General features: G+C 43.3%; 1 protein-coding gene across 3 annotated transcripts in view; it reads right to left on the bottom strand.

Annotated features, from left to right (window-relative positions):
* Positions 1 to 2,355: 2,355 nt before the first annotated feature.
* LOC118391141 (polypeptide N-acetylgalactosaminyltransferase 10-like) overlaps positions 2,356 to 25,213 on the bottom strand; it is a 153,323-nt gene continuing 130,465 nt past the window's right edge. For all 3 annotated transcript variants that reach the window (XM_035782198.1, XM_035782199.2, XM_035782197.2), the window contains exons 5-12: positions 24,794 to 24,979; positions 24,412 to 24,595; positions 20,708 to 20,825; positions 16,434 to 16,541; positions 7,600 to 7,821; positions 7,127 to 7,243; positions 5,956 to 6,105; positions 2,356 to 5,572 (exon numbers count right to left, since the gene is read on the bottom strand). In XM_035782198.1, the coding sequence (XP_035638091.1) occupies positions 5,408 to 5,572; positions 5,956 to 6,105; positions 7,127 to 7,243; positions 7,600 to 7,821; positions 16,434 to 16,541; positions 20,708 to 20,825; positions 24,412 to 24,595; positions 24,794 to 24,979 (1,250 nt within the window). In that variant the 3' untranslated portion in view covers positions 2,356 to 5,407. The remainder of the gene's footprint in view (positions 5,573 to 5,955; positions 6,106 to 7,126; positions 7,244 to 7,599; positions 7,822 to 16,433; positions 16,542 to 20,707; positions 20,826 to 24,411; positions 24,596 to 24,793; positions 24,980 to 25,213) is intronic.

Raw genomic sequence — 25,213 nt, 5'->3', positions numbered from 1 at the left:
CTATTATATTAATCTGACTATCCACAATAATCGCATTACTGTGTGTGTCTCACCGTACTGATTCACTTATGAAACTTTGGCTCCCCTCGGTGGCAAAATAATGCCACATCCTGGTGGTGTGACGAGGGTTTACTGTTTTGCAATAGTTACTTTGTGAAGATGTCACTACCTACGGTAGTCTTCCAGTTGGTGACAGATTTTCATGTAAATATTCTAAAATCGACTTTCATAAAATATGCACGTTCTCCCACAGAGATGTGTTTGTCAAATTAGTAAAAAATAACTTTTGGGTTTAAATTCCAATGTATCATATAAAAAGACAAGTTAAATGGGTTTCCATTGTATTTAAGTCTATATATTGTTCCGTTATATAGCGAATGTGCATACTCTGGTATTGGCAGGTGTGCTCTAGCCAACAGCTCGCTGGTATACATGAGCAAATATTTAAATTTGTCAAATGGCAGCCAAGTATCAATCAGGTCACCAGAATAAGTCCACTGATATTTATTGGAAAAGAGCATCAAGCTAATCACCTTGCACTTTCACCATCCTGAGAAGTTTATTGTATTTATTTAATCGGTTTTCACTTCACAAAAGATAGCACTTACAGCTGACTGGGGCAGCTCTAGCAGGGCAGAAATTTGACCAACTGACTTGTTGGAAAGGTGGCGTCCTATGACCGTGCCAGATTGAATGCAACTAAGATCTTCAGTAAGGCCATTCTACTGCCAATGTGTGTCTATGGAGATTGTATGGCTGTGTGCTCCATTTTATACACCTGTCAGCAACGGGTGTGGCTGAAATAGCCAAATCCACTAATTTGAAGGTGTCATCACATACTTTTGTGTATATAAAGTATTTAACTTTCATTCAAATGTCCTTCGCAAGTTGGACAATAAAGTACTAATCTGTTGTCTCACTCTTCTTCAATGGATGTGCGAAGTATCTGGATATTGGCGGGAACTGAAACAGGCTGTCATACACGTAGATGCAGAGCATACCAAACATGCTCAATGGGTGACATGTCTGGTGAGTATGCAGGCCATGGAAGAACATTTTCAGCTTCGAGGAATAGTGTACAGATCCTTGCAACATGGGGCCGAGCATTGTCATGCTGAAACATGAGGTAATGGCGACGGATGAATGGCATGATAATGGGCCTCAGGATCTCATCACTGTATCTCTGTGCATTCAAACTGCCATTGATAAAATGTAATTGTGTTCATTGTCTGTAGCTTATACCTGCCCATACCATAACCCCACCATAGGGCTCTCTGCCCACATGATGCCATACATGTTGTCGGTCTGCGGTATTGAGGCTGGTTGGACGTACTGCCAAATTCTAAAGTGACGCTGAAGGCAGCTTATTCAACTCTCTGGCAACCGCACTAGTGGACAGCATGACCTCTGTGGCATTGTCTTGTGACAAACTGCATATTTTAGTGGCCTTTTTTTTGTCCTCAGCACAAGGTGCATCTGTGTAATGATCATGCTGTTCAAACAGCTTCTTGATATGCCATACCTGTCAGGTGGATGGATAATCACTGCAAATGAGAAATGCTCACTAACAGGGATGTAAACAAATTTGTGCATAAAATTTGAGCGAAATTAGCTTTTTGTGCGTATGGAACATTTCTTGGATCTTTAATTTCAGCTCACAAAGCATGTGTTTATATTTGTTTCATTGTGAACAGTAGGGCAAAGGGGCTGCCATAGGACAGCCACAGAATTGGCCACTTCTAATTGCCCTTCTAAAGCTTTCAGTCAGTGGTCTCACCCTCAAAGAGGAAGAGAGCATCAGATGAGTCTACCAGTTTCCTTACCTCTATAGTCACCTGTAAGAGGAGCAGGGAGTCCAGCCCTTCAAGAAGACCAGGGTGCTGCCAGCTAGAGGGCAACACTCTGAAGAAAAATAGGCAGTATGAGGACATTGGCATTTTCAATGTGCTAGTCCCAAGTGCATTTTCGATCTCTCGGAAGAGGACCTGGGATGGGAATTAGCCAGTGGCCCAGGAACTCAAGAGTCCGAATGAAGTCTGAATAGACAGAGGGTCCAGTGAGGAGAGTGACTCGTCTAAACTATAGTCGACCAAACAACTAAAAACTGTATTTGTTTTGTTTGTCGTTACAATTATGTTTTGTGTTGTTCCAACTACAACCAACCACGGCCCACATATGGTGAAATTGTTTAAGTATTATTAAATTACTTCATGAAATTGGGAATAAAAATATATTATTTCCATGATCTGCATGTCCTTGTTTCTTCAAATTTGAGATGGGATTTGACTATTGCTACATAACAATTACAAAGTTATTCAAGAACAGCATTCTCTCAGTTCACTATACAACAAATAATTCAAATATAGAAACATTTATTTTACAATTTCAGCAAAAAATATTACACAATTCCAGTTTAGTTGTACACAGTGTTTTAAAACACCTAAATACACTTTTACAGTCATTATGTCAGTAGAAAAAAATATTGGATATTCATGATACAAAATGTACACTTCCCTACAAATAAAAATTGCATACACATGTACATAGCATTGTGTGAATGACCAACAATGGTCTTAAACATTACAAACTTTTATTTAAAAAAAGTAGTATTGTCTTCACATTTTAGCTCAATATTTAATTCCAACACAAGATCATGAAAAAATTGCACTGTATAAAATGTCGCTTAAAACCACAATTAATTTTTTTTTACGACTTCCAACCCAAGTTATAAATCATAACATAATCAAAATAAAATGCTCTTTACATGTGCAATGGACAGGGTCAATGTACTGCAAATATCCTTGTTCTAAACAGCCTACTAAGTATTCAATAAACTGCCATGTATTTGGGAGAGTCTTACCACCTTTGCAAGATGATCATTCGTCAACAGGTACAACAACCCTGTTTACTCCCTCAAGACAAAAACATAGCATTACTACATAAACGCCAATGCTTTAAAGTAAACATGTTTCGATCGATCCATTCTGGCATTGCAGTCCTGGACTGACTGGTGGAGCATTTTAGGAGAACATAGATCAATGTATCACAAGAGAAAAAGCATAAATCAAAATGGGGTTTTTAAAGTTTCCCTCAATGGACATGGTCTCATTTCTTCTCCCCGCAGTGACGGTTTGATTGAATAGTTCAATTATAGTAATTGAAACCATGTGAAGTTATTTTGCTACTTCACTAATAATATTAGTGTAAAAGAGAAGGGACAATTCATCAACTAGCACAGATATAATCATCAACTAGCAAAGATATAATACTTATGTTAGCATAATTGTGAAATCTATTTAGCTGGAATAGCCAGACATTCTATATTTTGGATTGCAAAAAGAACACGCAAAACTCAAAGACAGGGATAAAAAACGAATAAACAAAAAAAACTTCAATGTCCTCAAAAAAAGTGTTAACTTAGATTTGTCAATTTTGAACAGCTTTGGTTTTCCATACATGCTGCTTACTTGCCTGGGTAAAACTATGAACATTTATAGAAAGTGAAACCAAAGAAAGTGAGCAATTTTGCATTCCCCAGTCAATCCTACATTCCAGTTTAATAAGAAGAGACATATACAACATTATTAAACGATTTTACAATAAAGACCCTTCATAAGTAAAGTTGAATAAAGCCATATCGTGCAGCATCTCTTACCAATGTGCCACGTAGATTTTATTTTATAGAACTTCTCCAAATTGTCTCCACAAAGCATGGAAGGAACACTTTTAGTTGAAACTGCTGACCAACAGTTAAAATCTACAACACATACTAGTGTACTGGATTTATATCAATTTCAGAAAATGTAAGGAAGAAGGTTAGATTAAGGAAGGGTGTGATTTCTGCATCAAGCATATTTCATACTCTACTTTAGAATTATTCCTGAGGAGAAGAGGGGAACAAAAACTTAACTACACAGCAGGCAATGTAAGCAGTCTTTCTGAACAACATCCAAGTCAAAACTTTGCATTCAACTAAGACAAAACACTTAAAGAAAATCTGAAACGCTGAGAAAGTAATAACGCGACAAAACCTAAACAAAGGAAATCAATATTAATGAATGCTTGCATGTCCAACTGGGTTTTGATGATAACAACATGGCATGATGGTGACATGTCACAAACATAGAGGGTCTTTACAGGGAAGCTGTTAACTTTTAAAGGCAGGAGAACACATAGTTGTTTGCTAGTCTCTTCAACTATTCACTATCATTACATATACATAAGTGTTGCAGAAACCCATCCATGGTTAAGAGCCAGTGTCACCTCAGATGGCCTGCCTCTCCACTATCTCAGTCAGTCTGAGACAGTGGAGAAGTTGGAGGACTGAAATAGGGCACCAGGCCATGCCAAGTCAGACCAGGCTGTATACTTTTACTCTCATTCAGCAAGGCACTAAGATTGTCATTCAAGTTTATCATTGCAAGTGCTTAATGCATTTAAAACACCTATAATACCCATCACCAACCCCTCCCCCTGCGCAAACCAGTCTAGAGACACTCCTTATGAGTTTGGGAAGCCACCAAGGTCTCTCTACTGTCTCGGTGCTGCTGACCTCAGTATGTTTTTCTGCCACACGGTTTAGTGTTTTCGTAATGAGGTCGTTCCAGAGACTGCCTGGGATTATCCCAGAGGGATAATAGTTAGAGCCCTTACAGTTCCCTCTCTGGACATATCACCTGGAAGAGAGCCATCATTGGCATCAAATCACAGCTCTTCAAATAGACAAAGTGCTGCTACTATAGTATTATTCATTCAGATCCAAAAATGTACTTCTTAAAAGATGGGGGGCTTTTCTTTCCCCTTTACATTTGGACAGTTTGCCCAACTCCACTTTTGATCAACGCAATAAAGAGGAATCCAAGAATGAGAAACTGCTCGCCAAGTGAGCACAGCAAGAAAACAAAAACAAGAATCAACACGGTGCTTTGCAGAGAGTGGTTGTTTCTGGCTGGCTTTACCCAAGTGTCAGTCTGGGTTTGGTTCAGCGAGAGTCTCAGGGGGGCTGTCAGAGCAGTGGCTCCAAATCAGGAGAATGGAAAAAGTGACTGAGTAAGAGGCGCACTCACGCAGGGTGATGGAGATGGACATATGGGCAGAGACACCTGGGAGATGCACGGAGAAGCAGAGCGGAGCGTGAATAAGTAAGTGAGACGGGCAACCTCAGAATGGCCGTGCCAGACCTAATCCCCTTGACGCAGGAAGTCCCTGCCATCACAGAGAGCGAGCCTCTCAGGCGCCATACTTTCTCCATCTCCCAATAACTGATGTGTCTAGACTGGCTTGCCAATGCTAACCCCCCCTTTTCCCCCAGACCCTTTTTGAGAAACAACAGCCCACTTCTGTCTTAGTATATCAACACAGTCCCTGTGTGAGTGGTATTCAGGTTCAGTGCTGACCCCTACTGGTCTCAGTTGTTACTGCGGTTGAATGTCTCCAGCACTGTGGTGTTGGTTTTCTCAAACACCCACTGCTGGCTGGAGACACTGGGGTCACACATGTTCATAAACACCTTTCTCTCTGTGGGGTTGCTGTCGATACAGCTGTTACTGATGTGGTGGTATAAACTTTTATCCTACAGAGATAAAGGGAGAGAAAAGAGGTGAGCGAGATGGCAATGATTATTTAATTAGTGCATTTAACTGAAAATATTTTCCAAATTAGGTACTTTTAAAAACACATTTATTAGCCTGCATGGAAAACTAGGAGTCATTTGTTTCTAACAGGATACACCAAACTTAAAAGGTGAATGTCTAGGAGTTTATCTAGGAGAAAACTGCCTTATCAATGAGTAGCAGCTGTGTCATTTCATCAAAAGGAGAAGGAAATACAAAGGATCAAAAATACATCTTGAAGCTTGCTCAGCTCGAGCAAAAAAAGTGCACCATAAGCAACTCACAAACTTGCCTTTTCATACTTGGAAAAAGATTGTGTGTGTGGGAGAAAGAGAGACCTTACCTTCCTGTAGCGCCACAGCTGGTTGCCCTTCATGCCGTGGCAGTCATACAGGGTGACGGGGCTGTTGTGGGAGATGGCATCAAAGCACACCTTCTTAGTGTGCATGGGGTCCCCCACGCGGATGTCCTCCCTCCAGCCAAACGTGAACACCTGGAGGGGGCAGAGACAACCTGGATCAGAACACCTCAGGAGTGGGGCCCCCACTTCCAGCTCGCCTCTTGGAGCCAGTGTCACTCCTGATTCTGGAGTCCACAGGGCAGGCATTTCTTCTAGCCCAGTACTAACACCTGATTTAACTCATCAAGTCTTTGAGATGTGTTAGTAATAAGCTGGAACAAAAACCTGCACACCTTGTGAGTCTTCAGAACTAGGGTTGAAGAGAACTGCCCTGGGAGTTCCAACAACGGTCACCGCCACGTGACGTTCACTCATAGGGAACAAAATAGTTGTTTGGAAGAGGCTTCTCTGCTGTAACATTCAAAAAGCCCCGGCTTGGACTGTAGCCAGAAAGAGCTCTTTGATTTGCACTGATGCAGTTTGTCGTCCCAGCATTGAATACAAATTGCAACCATGACAGAGATTAAACTACAACAGCCTTTTAAATTACTGTAATTAAACTGTCAAAGCACAGAGCAGGCAACTTAGAAAACAAAGAGAAAATATGGCCATCCATCAACATTCGGTTATGAGCTCTTCTAAAAATTATTTGGGATGACAAGGGGAAAAAAATGGGACTACATTTGAAGAGAAGAGATAATGAAGGTGTGTGTGTCTGAGTGAGAGAGAGTGTGTGCACCAGTGAGTGTGTGTGGGGGTTGGTTCTTCTAACCGTGTGGGGACCTAAAATGTACAAAAGTCCCCACAAGGATAGTAAAATTAGGAACATTCGCCTCCGTGGGGACATTTCCCATGTCTCTGTGAGGACGATGGCTAATTTAAGAATAGGGGTTAGGTTTAGAGTTAGAATTAAGTTTAGGGTTACTGAAATACATTTTAGGTCCCCACGAGAACAGAAAAACATAACGTGTGTGTGTGTCAGTAGTACTTATGAAGGCAGAAAGCGGTCTGTACACAGTACAAAATTAAGGTTAAGTGTATGCAAAACTAGAGAAAACTAGCACGTTACAGCAGACAGATGTCTGTATTTAGTTGTGTGTACTAAGCTCCTCACCTGTCCATGGCTCCACCCAGCCTCGCCCCGCCCCTTAAGACATGTCTCCAGGCGGATGGGCGACCCAGACGAAAAGTGTTTATTCTCCATGCACATGCCACTGCCTACGTTGCGCAGCTAAAACACACAGAAGCAGACAAACCAGTTAACAGAGAAAGACAAATGTCATCATTCCATACTAGTCAGTGTATTAACCACTGACTAGAGCTCTGTCTGGATCTCTCAGCACTATCTGTCAGTTCTCCTCTTTAGTGAAAAAGTGTGATGAGTAATGAAGACGAGGCTATGGCAGGAGCTTGGCCTTTTGACAGCTGATGTGACGAAGTGACACCGGGCTGTCACAGGCCAGACACAGTCTCTCTTTCTCTTCTAACATTCTCTCTCTCTCTCCTACTTACTTTCTCTCCATCTACTGTTTCTCTTTCTAGCCTTTTGTCTCTCTCTCTCTAAAGAATTAGTAAATGAATGTGTACCTCTCCCCAGGCGGCAGCAGGGGGCTCCACAGGTGGGTAGTGCTTGGGCAGGTCCCAGGCCACCTCTGTCATGAACCATTTGAAGCTCTTACAGTTGAGGCTGCTCCTCAAGTCCTTCTGCACAGTCATGTCTCCTGCCGACAGGTGCCTGTACTCTGGCCTTCGCTGGTAGATATATTCAGCATACTCATCCATCCACACCTCTGCCACTCGCTTTAGGTTCTGTACAGGGACCAAGGGAGAAGAGAAAGGGTTAAAACAGTGTTGCTCCACAATGACTGTAGGAGAGGGATGGATGCATGGTGCCAGTCTTCTGGGTTCTTGTTGACTACTGGATGGCTGAACAATAATATACTGAACAAAAATATAAGCGCAACACGCAACAATTTCAACGAGTTAGAGTTCATGTGAGGAAATCATTAAATTCTATGGATTTCACATGACTGCACAGGGGTGCAGCCATGGGTGGGCATAGGCCAACCAATCCGAATGAGTTGTCAAAAGGGCTTTATTACAGACAGAAATACTCCTCAGTTTCATCAGCTGTTAGGGTGGCTGGTCTCAGACGATCCAGCAGGTGAAGAAGCCAGATGTGGAGGTCCTGGGCTGGCATGGTTACACATGGTTTGCCATTGTGAAGCTGTGTGGAAGTATTGACAAAAATCTCTAAAACGACGCTAATGCCGACAGCTCTGGTCGGCATTCCAATAGCACGCTCCTACAAAACGTGAGACATCTGTTGCATTGTGTTGTGTGATAAAACTGACCATTTTAGAGAGGCCTTCGATTGTCCCCATGCTGTTTATTCAGGTTCTTGGTATGCCACACATGTCAGGTGGATGGATTACCATGGCAAAGGAGAATTGCTCACAAACACAACATTTTAGGGAATAAAGCTTTTTGTACCTAGGAAACATTTCTGGGATCTTTTATTTTATAACATGGGACCAACACTTTACATGTTCCGTTTTATACTATTGTTCAGTATAATACCTCATTTATTTTAGTCAAAGACAGGTTGAGGAGGGTTTAGGGGATGTGCCTGTGGGGTAGAGTTGGGCGATATGGAAGAAAATACATATTGCGATAAATTGCCTGAATTGATGAGATAAATAGAATGATAAGTTTCTAGCATTAATGTGCACCACAGTTTAAAACGATCCTTTAAACTACTACTACGAGTTTGATGGTTGTAGCTATCAATTGTCCCATTAACAAATCACCAATATTAGCAAACTTATTTCATTTCAAACTTCACATTTCTCTAGTATAGGCCACTGAACATTATCAGAAAAATGCGTGAGACAAGTGATAGGTGTCGATAATTTTGGGTTTATTGTCCCAACTACTGTGGGGTGGTGCGGATGGCGGTGTCTAGGAGGCAGCTGCAGTCAAGTTTTGGGGGAGCAAAAAAAAAAAAGAAGCGGCGCCGCAGGCCAGCAATTAATGTCTCTGTGACTCTGAGTTACACCCTTTTCTCTTGAGCTCACTTCAAAAAGGAACAAAAGGGAACCAGAATGATGCTAAACACAAAGCTGTGCTTAATAGGCACTTTCTATTTTAGGTACAATATTCACCCCACGATCATTCACAGATTTCATTCTTTCGGCATCATGTTATGGAAAATCAATCAATATGAATGTACATATTATGCATGGTTTTTGAACTATTGCATTGGCGGCCATTTCTAACTGGAGGCCTTTGTGCTTATGCTTATGTCTTTGTTGCTGCGTCTCCTTTCTGAAGAAATACATGAACAATTGACCCGACTCCTCAGTCATTAACATTCCTCACTCAGACAGAACAGGCCTTCCTCATCTGAGAGACTATTCCCCCATGGTGGGGGAACACAACACAAAAATGAACCCCCCAAAAAAACAGGCCAATAGTATTCAATTACACATTCGACCAAGCCAATGGTTTGGGCAAGGATCAGCATACATAATGGATCGTTTCAGCTGCATTCCAAAGGTTTCAAAAGAATGTGGAAATGCACTATATATACACAAAAGTATGTAGACACCCCTTCCAATTAGTGTATTTGGACATTTCGCCACACTCGTTGCTGACAGGTGTATAAAATCGAGCACACAGCCATGCAATCGCCATAGACAAACATTGGAAGTAGAATCGCATTACTGAAGAGCTCAGTGACTTTCAATGTCATAGGACGCCACCTTTCCAACAAGTCAGTTGGTCAAATTTCTTCCCTGCTAGAGCTGCCCCGGTCAACTGTAAGTGCTGTTATTGTGAAGTGGAAACGTCAAGGAGCAACAATGGCTCAGACGCAAAGTGGTGGGTCACACAATTGCACAGAATGGGACCGCCGAGTGCTGAAGTGCGTAAAAATCATGCGTCTTCGGTTGCAACACTCACTACCGAGATCCAAACTGCCTCTGTAAGCAACGTCAGCACAAGAACTGTTTGTTCGGAGCTTCATGAAATGGGTTTCCATGGCCATAAGATCACCATGTGCAATGCCAAGCGTCGGCTGGAGTGGTGTATAGCTCGCTGCCATTGGACTCTGGAGCAGTAGAAATGCATTCTCTGGAGTGATGAGTCACGCTTCAGCATCTGGCAATCCAACGGAAGAATCTGGATTTGGCGGATGCCAGGAGAACGCTACCAGCCGGAATGCATAGTACCAACTGTAAAGTTTGGTGGATGAGGAATTTTTATTTTTTATTTCACCTTTATTTAACCAGGTAGGCTAGTTGAGAACAAGTTCTCATTTGCAACTGCGACCTGGCCAAGATAAAGCATAGCAGTGTGAACAGACAACAGGGTTACACATGGAGTAAACAATTAACAAGTCAATAACACAGTAGAACAAAAGGGGAGTCTATATACAATGTGTGCAAAAGGCATGAGGAGGTAGGCGAATAATTACAATTTTGCAGATTAACACTGGAGTGATAAATGATCAGATGGTCATGTACAGGTAGAGATATTGGTGTACAAAAGAGCAGAAAAGTAAATAAATAAAAACAGTGTGGGGATGAGGTAGGGCTATTTACCAATAGATTAAGTACAGCTGCAGCGATCGGTTAGCTGCTCAGATAGCTGATGTTTGAAGTTGGTGAGGGAGATAAAAGTCTCCAACTTCAGCGATTTTTGCAATTCGTTCCAGTCACAGGCAGCAGAGTACTGGAACGAAAGGCGGCCGAATGAGGTTGGCTTTAGGGATGATCAGTGAGATACACCTGCTGGAGCGCGTGCTACGGATGGGTGTTGCCATCGTGACCAGTGAACTGAGATAAGGCAGAGCTTTACCTAGCATGGACTTGTAGATGACCTGGAGCCAGTGGGTCTGGCGAAGAATATGTAGCGAGGGCCAGCCGACGAGAGCATACAAGTCGCAGTGGTGGGTGGTATAAGGTGCTTTAGTGACAAAACGGATGGCACTGTGATAAACTGCATCCAGTTTGCTGAGTAGAGTGTTGGAAGCAATTTTGTAGATGACATCGCTGAAGTCGAGGATCGGTAGGATAGTCAGTTTTACTAGGGTAAGCTTGGCGGCGTGAGTGAAGGAGGCTTTGTTGCGGAATAGAAAGCCGACTCTTGATTTGATTTTCGATTGGAGATGTTTGATATGAGTCTGGAAGGAGAGTTTGCAGTCTAGCCAGACACCTAGGTACTTATAGATGTCCACATATTCAAGGTTGGAACCATCCAGGGTGGTGATGCTAGTCGGGCATGCGGGTGCAGGCAGCGATCGGTTGAAAAGCATGCATTTGGTTTTACTAGCGTTTAAGAGCAGTTGGAGGCCACGGAAGGAGTGTTGTATGGCATTGAAGCTCGTTTGGAGGTTAGATAGCACAGTGTCCAATGACGGGCCGAAAGTATATAGAATGGTGTCGTCTGCGTAGAGGTGGATCAGGGATTCGCCCGCAGCAATAGCAACATCATTGATATATACAGAGAAAAGAGTCAGCCCGAGAATTGAACCCTGTGGCACCCCCATAGACTGCCAGAGGACCGGACAGCATGCCCTCCGACTTGACACTGAACTCTGTCTGCAAAGTAATTGGTGAACCAGGCAAGGCAGTCATCCGAAAAACCGAGGCTACCGAGTCTGCCGATAAGAATATGGTGATTGACAGAGTTGAAAGCCTTGGCCAGGTCGATGAAGACGGCTGCACAGTACTGTCTTTTATCGATGGCGGTTATGATATCGTTTAGTACCTTGAGTGTGGCTGAGGTGCACCCGTGACCGGCTCGGAAACCAGATTGCACAGCGGAGAAGGTACGGTGAGATTCGAGATGGTCAGTGACCTGTTTGTTGACTTGGCTTTCGAAGACCTTAGATAGGCAGGGCAGGATGGATATAGGTCTGTAACAGTTTGGGTCCAGGGTGCAGCTTTCCAATCCTTGGGGATCTCAGACGATATGAAAGAGAGGTTGAACAGGCTGGTAATAGGGGTTGCGACAATGGCGGCGGATAGTTTCAGAAATAGAGGGTCCAGATTGTCAAGCCCAGCTGATTTATACGGGTCCAGGTTTTGCAGCTCTTTCAGAACATCTGCTATCTGGATTTGGGTAAAGGAGAACCTGGAGAGGCTTGGGGGCGGAGCTGTTGGCCGAGGTTGGAGTAGCCAGGCGGAAGGCATGGCCAGCCGTGGAGAAATGCTTGTTGAAGTTTTCGATAATCATGGATTTATCGGTGGTGACCGTGTTACCTAGCCTCAGTGCAGTGGGCAGCTGGGAGGAGGTGCTCTTGTTCTCCATGGACTTCAGTGTCCCAGAACTTTTTGGAGTTGGAGCTACAGGATGCAAACTTCTGCCTGAAGAAGCTGGCCTTAGCTTTCCTGACTGACTGCGTGTATTGGTTCCTGACTTCCCTGAACAATTGCATATCGTGGGGACTATTCGATGCTATTGCAGTCCGCCACAGGATGTTTTTGTGCTGGTCGAGGGCAGTCAGGTATGGAGTGAACCAAGGGCTGTATCTGTTCTTAGTTCTGCATTTTTTGAACGGAGCATGCTTATCTAAAATGGTGAGGAAGTTACTTTTAAAGAATGACCAGGCATCCTCAACTGACGGGATGAGGTCAATGTCCTTCCAGGAGACCCGGGCCAGGTCGATTAGAAAGGCCTGCTCACAAAAGTGTTTTAGGGAGCGTTTGACAGTGATGAGGGGTGGTCGTTTGACTGCGGCTCCGTAGCGGATACAGGCAATGAGGCAGTGATCGCTGAGATCCTGGTTGAAGACAGCGGAGGTGTATTTGGAGGGCCAGTTGGTCAGGATGACGTCTATGAGGGTGCCCTTGCATACAGAGTTAGGGTTGTACCTGGTGGGTTCATTGATGATTTGTGTGAGATTGAGGGCATCTAGCTTAGATTGTAGGACTGCCGGGGTGTTAAGCATATCCCAGTTTAGGTCACCTAACAGAACAAACTCTGAAGCTAGATGGGGGGCGATCAATTCACAAATGGTGTCCAGGGCACAGCTGGGAGCTGAGGGGGGTCGGTAGCAGGCGGCAACAGTGAGAGACTTATTACTGGAGAGATTAATTTTCAAAATTAGTAGTTCGAACTGTTTGGGTATGAACCTGGAAAGTATGACATTACTTTGCAGGCTATCTCTGCAGTAGACTGCAACTCCTCTCCATTTGGCAGTTCTATCTTGACGGAAGATGTTATAGTTGGGTATGGAAATCTCTGAATTTTTGGTGGCCTTCCTGAGCCAGGATTCAGACACGGCAAGGACATCAGGGTTAGCAGAGTGTGCTAAAGCAGTGAGTAGGAATAATGGTCTGGGGCTGTTTTTCATGGTTCGGGCTAGGCCCCTTAGTTCCAGTGAAGGGAAATCATATCGCTACAGCATACAATGACATTCTGGATGATTCTGTGCTTCCAACTTTGTGGCAACCGTTTGGGGGAGGCCCTTTCCTGTTTCAGCATGACAATTCCCTCGTGCACAAAGTGAGGTCCATACAGAAATGGTATTTCGAGATTGGTGGAAAAACTTGTCTGGCCTGCACAGAGCCCTGACCTCAAACCCATTGGATCACCGACTGCGAGCCAGATCTAATCGCCCAACATCCGTGTCCAACTTCACTAATGCTATTGTGGCTGAATGGAAGCAAGTCTCAGCAGCAATGTTCCAACGTCTAGTGAAAAGCCTTTCCAGAAGAGTAATAGTAATAGGAGCAAAGGGGACTCCATATTAATGCCTATGATTTTTTTAATGAAACATTCGATGAGCAGGTGTCGACATACACTACGTGACCACAAGAAAAACAAAAGCATAGAACTTATTTTCAAATCTGAAGATTCCGTACCTGCAAACCTGTTTAACCTCTTGCGCCGAGCCATCCCGGATCCGGTATCGTGACTACAGCCTCAAGCTCATTACCATAAGCAACGTTAACGATTTCTAAAAATCGCAAATGAAATTGAATAAATATGCCTGCTCTCAAGCTTAGCCTTTTCTTATACAACACTGTCATCTCAGATATGCTTTTGAACCATAGAAAATCAATCAATTGTGTAAGAGTGTTGATGGCTAGCTTAGCATTTAGCGTAGCATTTAGCACGCAACATATTCACAAAAACCAGCAAAGGAATCAAATAAAATAATTTACCTTTGAAGAACTTCAGATGTTTCAATGAGGAGACTCTCAGTTACATAGCAGATGTCCAGTTTTTCCTGAAAGATTCTTTGTGTAGGACAAATCGCTCCGTTTTGTTACTACACATTTGGCTACCGAAACGAACCGAAAATTCAGTCACCTAAACGTCGAACTTTTTTTCAGAATTAACTCCATAATATCGACCGAAACATGGCAAACGTTGTTTGAATCAATCCTCAAGGTGTTTAGTCAAATATCTCTTCATTGATATGCCGTTCGTGGAAGCATGGTTTTTCTCAGAATCCTATGGAAAAATACCAGCAGCTGAGTTTTGCGCACCAATTTCCACGCAGGACACCGTGCGGACACTTGGCAAATGTAGTCTCATATGGTCAATCTTCCAATGATATGCCTGCAAATACGTCACAATGCTCCAGACCCCTTGGGGAAACGATAGAAAGGGTAGGCTCATTCCTGTCGCATTCATAGCCATATAAGGAGATAATGCAAAACGTAGCCTCAGAAATCCTGTTCATTTCCTGGTTGCAGAAACATCTTGGTTTTGCCTGAAGCTTTTGTTCTAGGGCACTCACAGTGAAAATCTTTGCAGTTCTGGAAACGTCAGAGTGTTTTCTTTCCAAAGCTATCAATTCCATGCATAGTCGAGCATCTTTTCGTGACAAAATATTGCGCTTAAAACGGGCACGTCTTTTTATCCAAAAATTAAATACTGCCCCTAGAGTCTGAAGAGGTTAACCTCTTTGGGCTAGGGGGCAGTATTTTGACGAACGGATGAAAAGCGTGCCCAAAGTAAACTGCCTGTTATTCAGGCCCAGAAGCTAGGATATGCATATAATTGGTAGATTTCGATAGAAAACACTCAAGTTTCTAAAACTGTTAAAAGAATGTCTGTGAGTATAACAGAACTGATATGGCAGGCAAACCCAGAGGACAAACCATCAAAACTATTTTTTTTTAGCCTACCACTGTTTCCAATGGCTGTCATGTTTATTATGGGTCGAAATCCTCCCAGATTGCAGTTCCTAGGGCTTCCACTAGATGTCAACAGTCTTTAGAAAGAGTTTCAGGCTTGTTTTTAGAATTTGTAGTTTTTCTAACTGGCTCCCATTTTGGCTTAAAGGTTTTCATGCGCATGGATGAGAGCGCATTCTTTGTTGTTTATCTCCGGTAAAGACAATAACGATTCTCAGTCTTAAATGTTATTGTTTATTTATGTATTAGGGTACCTGAGGTTTGAAGTTTATTGGTAACATTTGGGATTCATTTTGTAAAGATTTTGAAGGAGTGAAACCGGAGTTTTTGGAGATATAAAGGACTTTATCGACCAAAAGGACCATTTGTGATGTAGCCGGGACCTTTTGGAGTGTCAACATAGGATCTTCAAAGGTAAGGCATTTAATTATATTGCTATTTCTGACTTTCATGGTGCACCTGCCTGGTTGAAAAATGTTTTTCATGCTTTTGTATGCGGGGCGCTGTCCTCAGATTGTGATTTACGGTGTGCTTTCGCCGTAAAGCCTTTTTGAAATCTGACACAGCGGCTGGATTAACAAGAAGTTAAGCTTTATTTTGAAGTATGACACTTGTATTTTCATGAATGTTAAATATTTCTGTAATTTGAATCTCGCGCACGGCAATTTCACCGGATGTTGCCAAGGTGGGTCGCTAGCGGAACGCCTGCGCCAGAAAGGTTAAAGTGTCTTTACAGCGTATTCCTCATCAAGGTTTAGTTATCTAGCTTTGTGTAATTTGGGGACAAAACCAATAGGGGGCCATATCACAAGGACAAAGAAACCTTGGAAGAAAAGCAGGGGAAAAAAAACAAAGGCATTTGTTAAGTCTCTTTTTTCTGAACGCTTACGTTGTTAAAACACAGCGCCAGGCGAGGCAGGTGCATGAGGTTAAATCAATTCACCACCAGAAAGAAAAGAGGAGTTTCTCACTCGTTCATTCCCACTTGCGGGCCTGACTGTGGAAAACAATCAAAATTCACTTCAAACACTCCACAGCATTTCTGATGGGTGTGACGAGAGTGGGTGGGTTTGTGGCTGCAATATAAAGGTGTCCAACTATTGCAGAGAAACTCAGCAGAGATGAATGCGCTCTTCACTAGACGCTTTCGACAACAAATTCTGCAACATATGTTCCACATTCTGTGGCATTTTTATCTTTGTACATTCCTTATGAAGAGGAGAAGCGAGAGGAAAAGGTGGGTCTAGGAACCAATCCAACACTCACTCTGGCCAGGCTGACCCCGCCGGGGACCTTGTAGGGAACATACTTCCTGTAGATGTGACCCACCCTGGAGCATGGGATGTCCTCCATACGCCCACCACACATCCACACCTGAGGGGGAAGAGAAAGAGATCGCAAGCGAGTGAGGAGAGGGTAGAAAGAGAGAGAGGCTTAACACAGACAGCTGTGTGGGGATCATGGCATCACTGCTGTGTTAGTTTGTGTGTCTCCTGTGTCTGCCCTTGGTGTGTAGCTGTGAACAGTGTGAGGACATGAGAGGCTAACAGGTACTAGGCAAGCAGGGAGGGAGAAAAGAGAGTGGCTCCAGAGGGAGGGATTGGAGGGAAGATAGATAAAGGTAGCAGGGGGGGAGGCAGGCAGGAGGTACGATTAGCTATACAGTGATATCATCACCATACTGACAAGAGAGTGAGACTATTACAAATGCCTCCTGGGGTTCTTTGGACCAACACATCAATTATGACATATTTAGAGCAGTCCTGGCTAAGACTGAAGTAAAACCTGACAAGTCTGAAAATGTGTAGAACTATGTACAGTAGAACTATAAGACTGCATGATGCCGAACTCAGGACTGAAATGTCACAGTTTCAGGAGGTAGTCACCTGGAATGCAATTCAATTAACAGGTGTGCCTCAATTAACAGGTGTGCCTTAATTTGTAGAATTTCTTTCCTTCTTAATGCATTTGAGAAAATCAGTTGTGTTGTGACATGGAAGGGCGGGGGATACAGAAGACGGCCCTATTTGGCCGGATGGCAGAGTGAAGGAAAAGTAGCCAACAATTGCTCAGCAATGTCGTTGGAAAAGCATTCCAGGTGAAGTTGGTTGAGAGTATGCCAAGAGCATGCAAAGCTGTCAAGACAAAGGGTGGCTATTTGAAGAATCTCAAATATATTTAGATTTGTTCCACACTTTTTTTGGTTACTACATGATCCATATGGTGTTATTTCATAGTTTTGATGTCTTCACTATTATTCTACAATGTAGAAAATGGTAAAAATAAAGAAAAACCCTTGAATGAGTAGGTATTCTAAAACTTTTGACTAGTAGTGTACGACTGGGAAAAATCCACTTGAACGCCCCTCCAACTGGTAATTACTCAGATTTTCCTACATGTTGACCTCTAACGTCACCTACTGAGGACATGGCCTTGATAATCGCATTTTCAGCAGTTAAATGTAACAAAACATTATTTATAGAAAGCAATCTATTAAAATGTTTTATTTTTTAACACTCATTTCTTTATAAGCATGATTACTGTACTTTTAGTTTCTCAACAAGTTCAAAGCATGTGAACACATCCAACTGGTATTTACAACTGGTAATTCCCACTTGGTTATGAACGCAGCATAAGATCCATTGATAGATGGGCTTCTGCCTTATGAATGTTTAATAGCGGCTGGGGCTGGCAAGCCTTGGCGTTCTCGGAGGCCAACAGAGCATGAAATATGCTTCAACAACTTGTGTTGCCAGGCTGTAGAGGCATGGAAGGAGGCACGCACACACACACAATGTGCAAAGCTGTCATCAAGGCAACGTATGGCTGCATTGAAGAATCTCAAATATAAAATAGATTTTGATTTGTTTAACACTTTACTTTGGTTACTACATGATTCCATATGTGTTATTTCATAGTGTTGATGTCTTCACTATTATTCTGCAATGTAGAAAAACCCTTGAATAAGTAGGTGTTTTTTAATAAAAAAAAAAAAAAAATGTGTACACAAAAACTATATGGGGGTTTGGAAATGATGCAGACAATTACATTGATAGAAGCCACAATCTGCAATATTAAAGCTGATCTACCCCCTAAAAAAACAACCAAATAAATAGAAATAAACCGTGAAGTGAGTGCTACCGGTACTGGAGCGAAGTTAGAGCGGGCGAGAAGGCCTACGCTCCAGACTTTTGGAAACTCAATCCGCACTCCAGTCAAATTGGGCACACTCCGCTCCTCTCACATAGTCTGGTCTGTACTAAGCTAACTGTTTTTGTGCTTGCCAGTTAAGCTAGCAGTTCTAAGATGTTAGCAGCCAATGGCTAGCAGTTTCTTCCTGCCGATAAAAACAGATGATTGCCATAATGTTCGAGTCATTACTGAATAATTTCATGTAACAAATCAAACATTAACCCTTGTTAACAATGCATGGGAACCTCGCCAACATTTCATTTTAGACACGGCGTCTATTTGAATCGGGCACTTATTTGCTGAAATGTGTGCCACTGCCCAGCTATTAAAAAAGGACAGGAGGCTTTTTGAGACTGCGTTAATTTAAGTTTTAGGGTATATGTGTTCGTATAGTAAGCAAGGTTTGAAGTGATTATGTTTTAGTCAAATGTTAATCTGTTTGGGCTTCTTGAGGTCAATTTGCAGTCTACAAATGATTTGTAATTATGTTTCGGCCCTCTGACCATCGGCTGAATCTAGTTGATGATCCCTGCATTCGGGGAATACAACATATCTGACCCTACAACAGAAGTTAGGGGTAACTTCATCCAACTCCTATCACTTCAGCATCCAAGGCAGGGTCACTTTGCCTGACCTTTGAACCCTGTGCCCTCCCTGACCACCACACTCCACTTGGCATGTTATGTCTTGTTTAAAAACATATATATTTAATGAGAAAGTGGGATCAAAAGTTAATGCAGAGTGCATTCTGTGGATTAGTGTGCAGCGCTGCTAATCCCTCCCTCCCTTGACGACCTCTAAAACCACTGTGGTACGGAGCAGTGTGGGCAGTCTACAATAGAGAACCTATAACACACTACAGCCAATGACAGTTACCAAAGCAGCACTCCATAACCTTTTTCTCTCTGCCGACAGTGGGGCCTAACATATGCATTTGTCAACTGAGGGGTGGGTTTTTGGCAAATGTAAAGTGCTATTTAGAGTTTAATGTTTGTGGTTACATTTACATTAAGATAATAATTTAGCAGATACTTTAATGCATTCGCCTTAAGATAGCTAGGTGAGACAACATATCATAATCGTAGCGAGTACATTTTCCCCCAAAAAAGTGTTTATCAGCAAAATCAGTGCAAGTCGGCCAGGACAAGTGCATGTCTTTTCATTGGCTATATTACCAAAGTATCATCTGACAGCAACAAAGAGAATATTCTCTTGTCTCTGCCATGGTATTATTATCCTTTTATATCAGTTTCTCTCTGCATTCCAACAGTGGAGTCACAGCATTACATCGGTAAAAGGCTACAGAATGATCGGAGTGAATTCTGGGCCGCTTTTAACATTTTGGTCTCCGTCCTATTCCCAGACCAGGCTTGAGATCTGTCAAGAGACTAGACGGCGAATTAAGCTTTCATTTGACGAGAGGAAGGATATGAGGATGGGTTGAGCTGCACCCTCTCCAAACTTTACCCAGGGTTTCAGGTTTTAATGCAGTATTTTGGCCAAGCAGAGGAGTGCCACTGACTTTCGGCAGACTTTACTTAGACTGGCAGTACCACTGAGCTGAATATAAGTGAGTCTACAAGAGCCTTGCTTTAAAACCACAATTAAATTATTTTGATGAGCTTTCCAAAACACTTTAGCTCCAAAGGGGAAGAGGAGGGCTGGGGATTGGAGACAATGGAGAGACTAGTGCTTTACATGTGTACGAGTCCACATAATAAATGACTATCCTATGGAATAATTCATAGTGAGGCAGAACTCTAAAGCATAATCTAATATTGTTTCTGAGTATAATGGATGTAGGAGCTCTCGGTAAAGCAGAGCAGATTTGGACCATGAGGTGAAATCTAAATACCAACTTCCACCATTGCCTTAGAGCTCGTTAGTTAATGGGCTTCTGATAAAACTAGGCAGCGGAGGCTTCAGCTTGTTGGTGGTGAGATTTGGTGTACTTCAACCCTGGTCCTGGAGAACTACGGGATGTGCAAGCATTTGTTCCAGCCCAGCACTGACCTACCTGACTCAACTAGGCATCTTACCCATTTGCCATTTGGCAGACACTCTTATCCAGAGCAACTTACAGAAGTGAGTGCATACATTTTTGTACTTGTCCCCGGTGAGACTCAAACCTACAACCCTGGACTTGCAAGGGCATGCTTTACCAACTGAGCCACACGGGACCAACTTATTATGAAGTGTTACAGTTGTACTTGGGTTGGAACAAAAGCCTGCACACCCTGTGCATCTCCAGGACAAAAAAATAAAAGAACCCAGCTGTAAGCCAATAAGGTAATCTTCCCAAAAATAACAAAACCGTCTTAATGTCCAGTGTCATTGTGGCGTTTTACCTTGAAAGAGATCTCATACTGCTCTCCTCCCCAGATCTCCAGTCCTGTGTCATATCCTCCCAACTCCCAGAACCACTTTCTGTCCACGGCGAAGAGTCCACCAGCCATCACAGGAGACCTCAAGGACAAGAGAGAGAGGGGGGGGGGGGTATAAAATGCCAATACCGGTCACACTCATACCCCAACATGATGACACTGTCCTTTAAATCAAATCACTGGTTTCAGACCAGCCAAAAGGACGGGAAGATATACAAATGATAAGTGTGTAAATCAGTGAGGAAAGGTGGCGGCAATGGCAGGCCTGCGGTTTACAGTCGTCTTTATAGACTGTGCCAGATGAAGGCTTTATAACGCAACTAGACTCAATTTGAGAGTTATGTGCACCAGGCTCAGCTTTTCCCAGGGGGTTCTCTGAACAACACAGAAACAATTAAACCATCAACCACTGCTGAACCTGACTGGCATAATATGTGTCATACTCAATGCATAACGAGAAACAACTCCAGCTCCACTGTAAGGACCGCTTCCCTCAAGTGGCTTTGAATGAATATCAGGGCCTAAGTCTTGCTGTGAACCCCAAGGATGTACACAGAGTGTACAAAACAGACTGACCAGGTGAATTCTGGTGAAAGCTATGATCCCTTATTGATGTCGCAATCCACTTCAAATCAGTGTAGATGAAGGGGAGGAGACAGGTTAAAGAAGGATTTTTAAGCCTGGAGACAATTGTGACCCGTTTCAGGAAACTAGGCGTATGTCGAAGGTCACTACTTCACACGATCGCCACTTGAACGTAATGTAATTTATGTGCCTCAATAACAAACTTGTATGCCATCTGTAAATCCGAATAAAATTATCAAAATTACGAGCCTAGTTGGTTTAGCCACAGAAGAAAAAACAGCAACCTTCCTGCTACCAATGATTGGCTGAGATAATGAGTGGGCTGGACATGCCGAGAGATGAGTTCAGATTGGTCTGCCATATATTTGCATGCTTCTGTTTCTTTGAGCTGGTTAGTATGTGTAGGTAATCCTGTCTAATGGGGCTTTTTCAAAAATATGTTGTTTAGTAGAACTGCATAAGTGTTGGTCTCCACCTTCTGGAGGACCAAGTTTTGAAATCAGTGGAATGAGAGTATGATAGGTAAGGAGAAAACATTGGTCTCCGGATTACATTCTTCAAACTGGGCAACCATGGCATCCGTGACAGAGAGAAGAGTCCAACCATGATGTATACGGGTAAGATAATCTAGCTAGCTACATTTTCAGATATTACACATTTATAATTTTGACAAAGTAATTTTCATTTCAAGTTAAAGTACTGTTAGCTAGCGAGCTAAAGTTAGCTGGCTGGCTCGCTAGCTAACGTCACATGTATGAGCTTATTATTCGTTTCTCAGACATTTGCTTGGCTAGTTATAGTCTAATGTTAGCTAGCTAACATTGAACCTGGTTGATTAACTACCTGCCGATTCATGCAGGGTAGTAACGTCATGAGTTGGGATTATGGTTCATTGTTTAGCTAGTGGGCTACATGTCTTAACAAAAGACTCCACTATGCAAGTAACCATTTCGTGTGCATTTGTAAATAGTCTGACCATCTACTCCGATTTCAAAGCACTCTCGTCTGAGTGTGCCAGAGCGCAGAATAACTGAAGAATTTACGAACGCTCAATACCCGTTGAATATGGCCGGTGTCAGTAAACTGCCTAACCAGCTCTGCTAGGGTGAGTAAAATGGTCAGAGTGGGGAATTCGCTCATTTGTGCCTGGAAGTAGCTAGCAAGCTAGTCAATGTCAGCTTGGGTGTTGAATTGCCGTTGTGAGGTCAGAACGTTCAGATCGACCCTTAAAGAGATGGGTTGGGCTAAAGCTTAAGAGGGTGTGAACGATGCTGAATGGATGTAGACAAAGCGCTCTCCAGTTGGTACCAAAACATTAAAAAGGCCATTTTTTTAAAAGTGAGGTTACAAGTTTATGAACTTTCAAAGCAGAATTACTTTCCCATTGTTCCTTAAATGCTGTGCATGATATACCATTTTGTAGCTCTGTCTGCTTCCATCCAACGTAAAACAACAATTTCGATACATAAGACTGAATCACTGACTGGTTGGTTACAATTGAGACATGGATTATGTATGTGTGCCATTCAGAGAGTGAATGGGAAAGACAAAAGGTTTAAGTGCCTTTGAACGGGGTATGGTAGTAGGTGCCAGGCGCAATGGTTTGAGTGTGTCAAGAACTGCAATGTTGCTGAGTTTCCCCATGTGTGTCAAGAATTGTCCACCACCCAAAGGACATCCAGTTAACGGCAGGCCAGTGGTCGAAAATGGGTAATTGATGAGAGGACAAAGGAGGCTGACACAAATTGTGTAGAGCAACAGATGGGCTACTGTCCATGCCCCGACAGATAGAGGCTGTTCTGAGTGCAAAAGGGGGTGCTGCTCAGTATTAGGAAGGTATTCTTAATGTTTTGTACACTCAGTGTACATAGTCAGGTCAAAATGTGTGTGTCAGAGATACACATTTGGCTAAGTATTAATTATGTGTGTATCCATTTGGGGCGAATAGGGTAGTCATTTGCACCTCCGTGATTTGATGAGCCGTCACTCTCTGGACATTCAAACTCATCTGATGGGTTCTAATAAGTCAGAGTTTCAGACAGGTAATGATGAATGTAGTGTTTATCGACGGCCCGTAAAGGCAGACAGGATGAGGGGACACACTGGAGAGGTGTCCCTGAATGGAAGGGCTGTCAGAGGGAGACAATTAAACAGGCAACAAGGTGTCCAAATGAGACACACTACTGTCTCCATCTCACATTACAGGCCCTCCCAACAGAACAGGCCCTGGCAACACACACACTTCCCGCATGAACGCCATGGGCTGTCATGGATACCAGTGGTCCCCTCCATCTCTAAATTGGAGGCAGAGATGAACCCTCACTGGATTGATATTGGAGGGGGGAGAAAAGTATTACATTTCACTGACTCATGAGAGAGAGCCGGACAGGGAGGAAGACAGGCAGGCACACATCTGGGTCCTCCGTTAGGATGATCAATCAAGGAAACAGGGCAGAAAGTGGGAGGCTGGAAGCTCAGAGCATTTCGGCGCTTCTCAAGCATTAGGAAAAATCCTGAAGTAGCTGGAATGGTAACAGCCAAGTTCAGTTTTTTTTAATCATCCAAGGGCAAATGGTTCTGTTTTGGAGCATTCAAAAAGGTAGAAGTCTTTGGCAGTCAACAACCGTGAACCTGCAGGCTGCACCGCACAGATAAGGAAGGAAGGTAACCGTGGAGACAGTGATGTTTTATGTAAAGCACTTATCAAAATAGGTCTGCTCGTCCAACGTTACTCCCTCACTGGTGCCATGTCGTTCCTATTCCACCCCTCCCTCCATCCCTCAGATTTTCATCATGCTATCCTGTATCACTGTAAGAATTAAAATCCCATTTAATCGACCATGAATATTCAGAGTCACAATTTAGTTGATATTCCCAATTTCTGTCTATTGACCTCCAAGGGAGAGCTCACAGAAGAGTGGACCCCAGGGAAGCCTCATCTTGCAATGAAAGAGGGGAGCATATTGTCTAACAAGCCAGTAGCCATGGAGTCCTTCACACCAGCAAGGACTTGACTTTTATCCCCCCCCCCCATGTGCTGATTTGCTGGGCCCTGATGTGTTGTCTGGTCCAGTAATACTCACTCAAAGGGTTCGCTAGAGTCCTCTTTTGACAGCTCAGAGGGGATGGGGATGCGTTTGTAGTACATCTCCCAGTCAAACGCTCCTCGCATGGCGTCACCGGCCTGTGTCTCGTAACCAAAGTTGTCATGGTCGATCACGTCGATCATCGGACAGACAATGGACTTCCTGTTTGTGGCGATACGGTCTGAGAGAGCGAGAGAGAAAGAGGTACACGGCCAAAGTCAAACAAACATCAGGGTTACCGTGAAATGTCCCCCCTTTGGACAAGGTAATGGGCACATTATACTAGAATATAATTACTGATCTGTACAATCATCTACCACAGAATGACCAGAAGGCAACTCCATAGCAAAGCTCAGTGTGTTCTAACAGAATGACTCACCAAGCAGCGGCGGCAGCCAGTTGACGTTGGCTTCACAGTGCGAGTCGAGGAAAGTGATGACCTCTCCTTTGGCGGCTGCCGCTCCCAGCAGACGTGTCCTGATGAGGCCCTCTCTCTTCTTGGTGCGCAAGATCCTCACCTTGGGCATCCGCACCATGTACTCCTCCAGAGACGCCTTAAGGTGCTCTACAGGGAGAGAGACGAGTTACACAACACACAGAACATGCATGCGGACTCCAGGAGCCCTGGAGGACACATCCATCCACGCAAAAGGACAAACACGCATATGAAAACAGATTTTTTTCAGGTGCTTTGTGGACAAGGAGAGATTAACATGCGCCTGGAGAGTGGTTAATGAGGAACGGTGTGCATAAAGACATGGCCAAAGAAGATCTTCGACTGCTGCAGTGAGTGCTTACA

The sequence above is a fragment of the Oncorhynchus keta genome, chromosome 12 (genome assembly GCF_023373465.1).
Source record: "Oncorhynchus keta strain PuntledgeMale-10-30-2019 chromosome 12, Oket_V2, whole genome shotgun sequence".
Lineage (NCBI taxonomy): Eukaryota > Metazoa > Chordata > Actinopteri > Salmoniformes > Salmonidae > Oncorhynchus > Oncorhynchus keta.
Note: the sequence above shows the minus strand (reverse complement) of the source record. Positions and strands in the feature narration are given on the sequence as shown.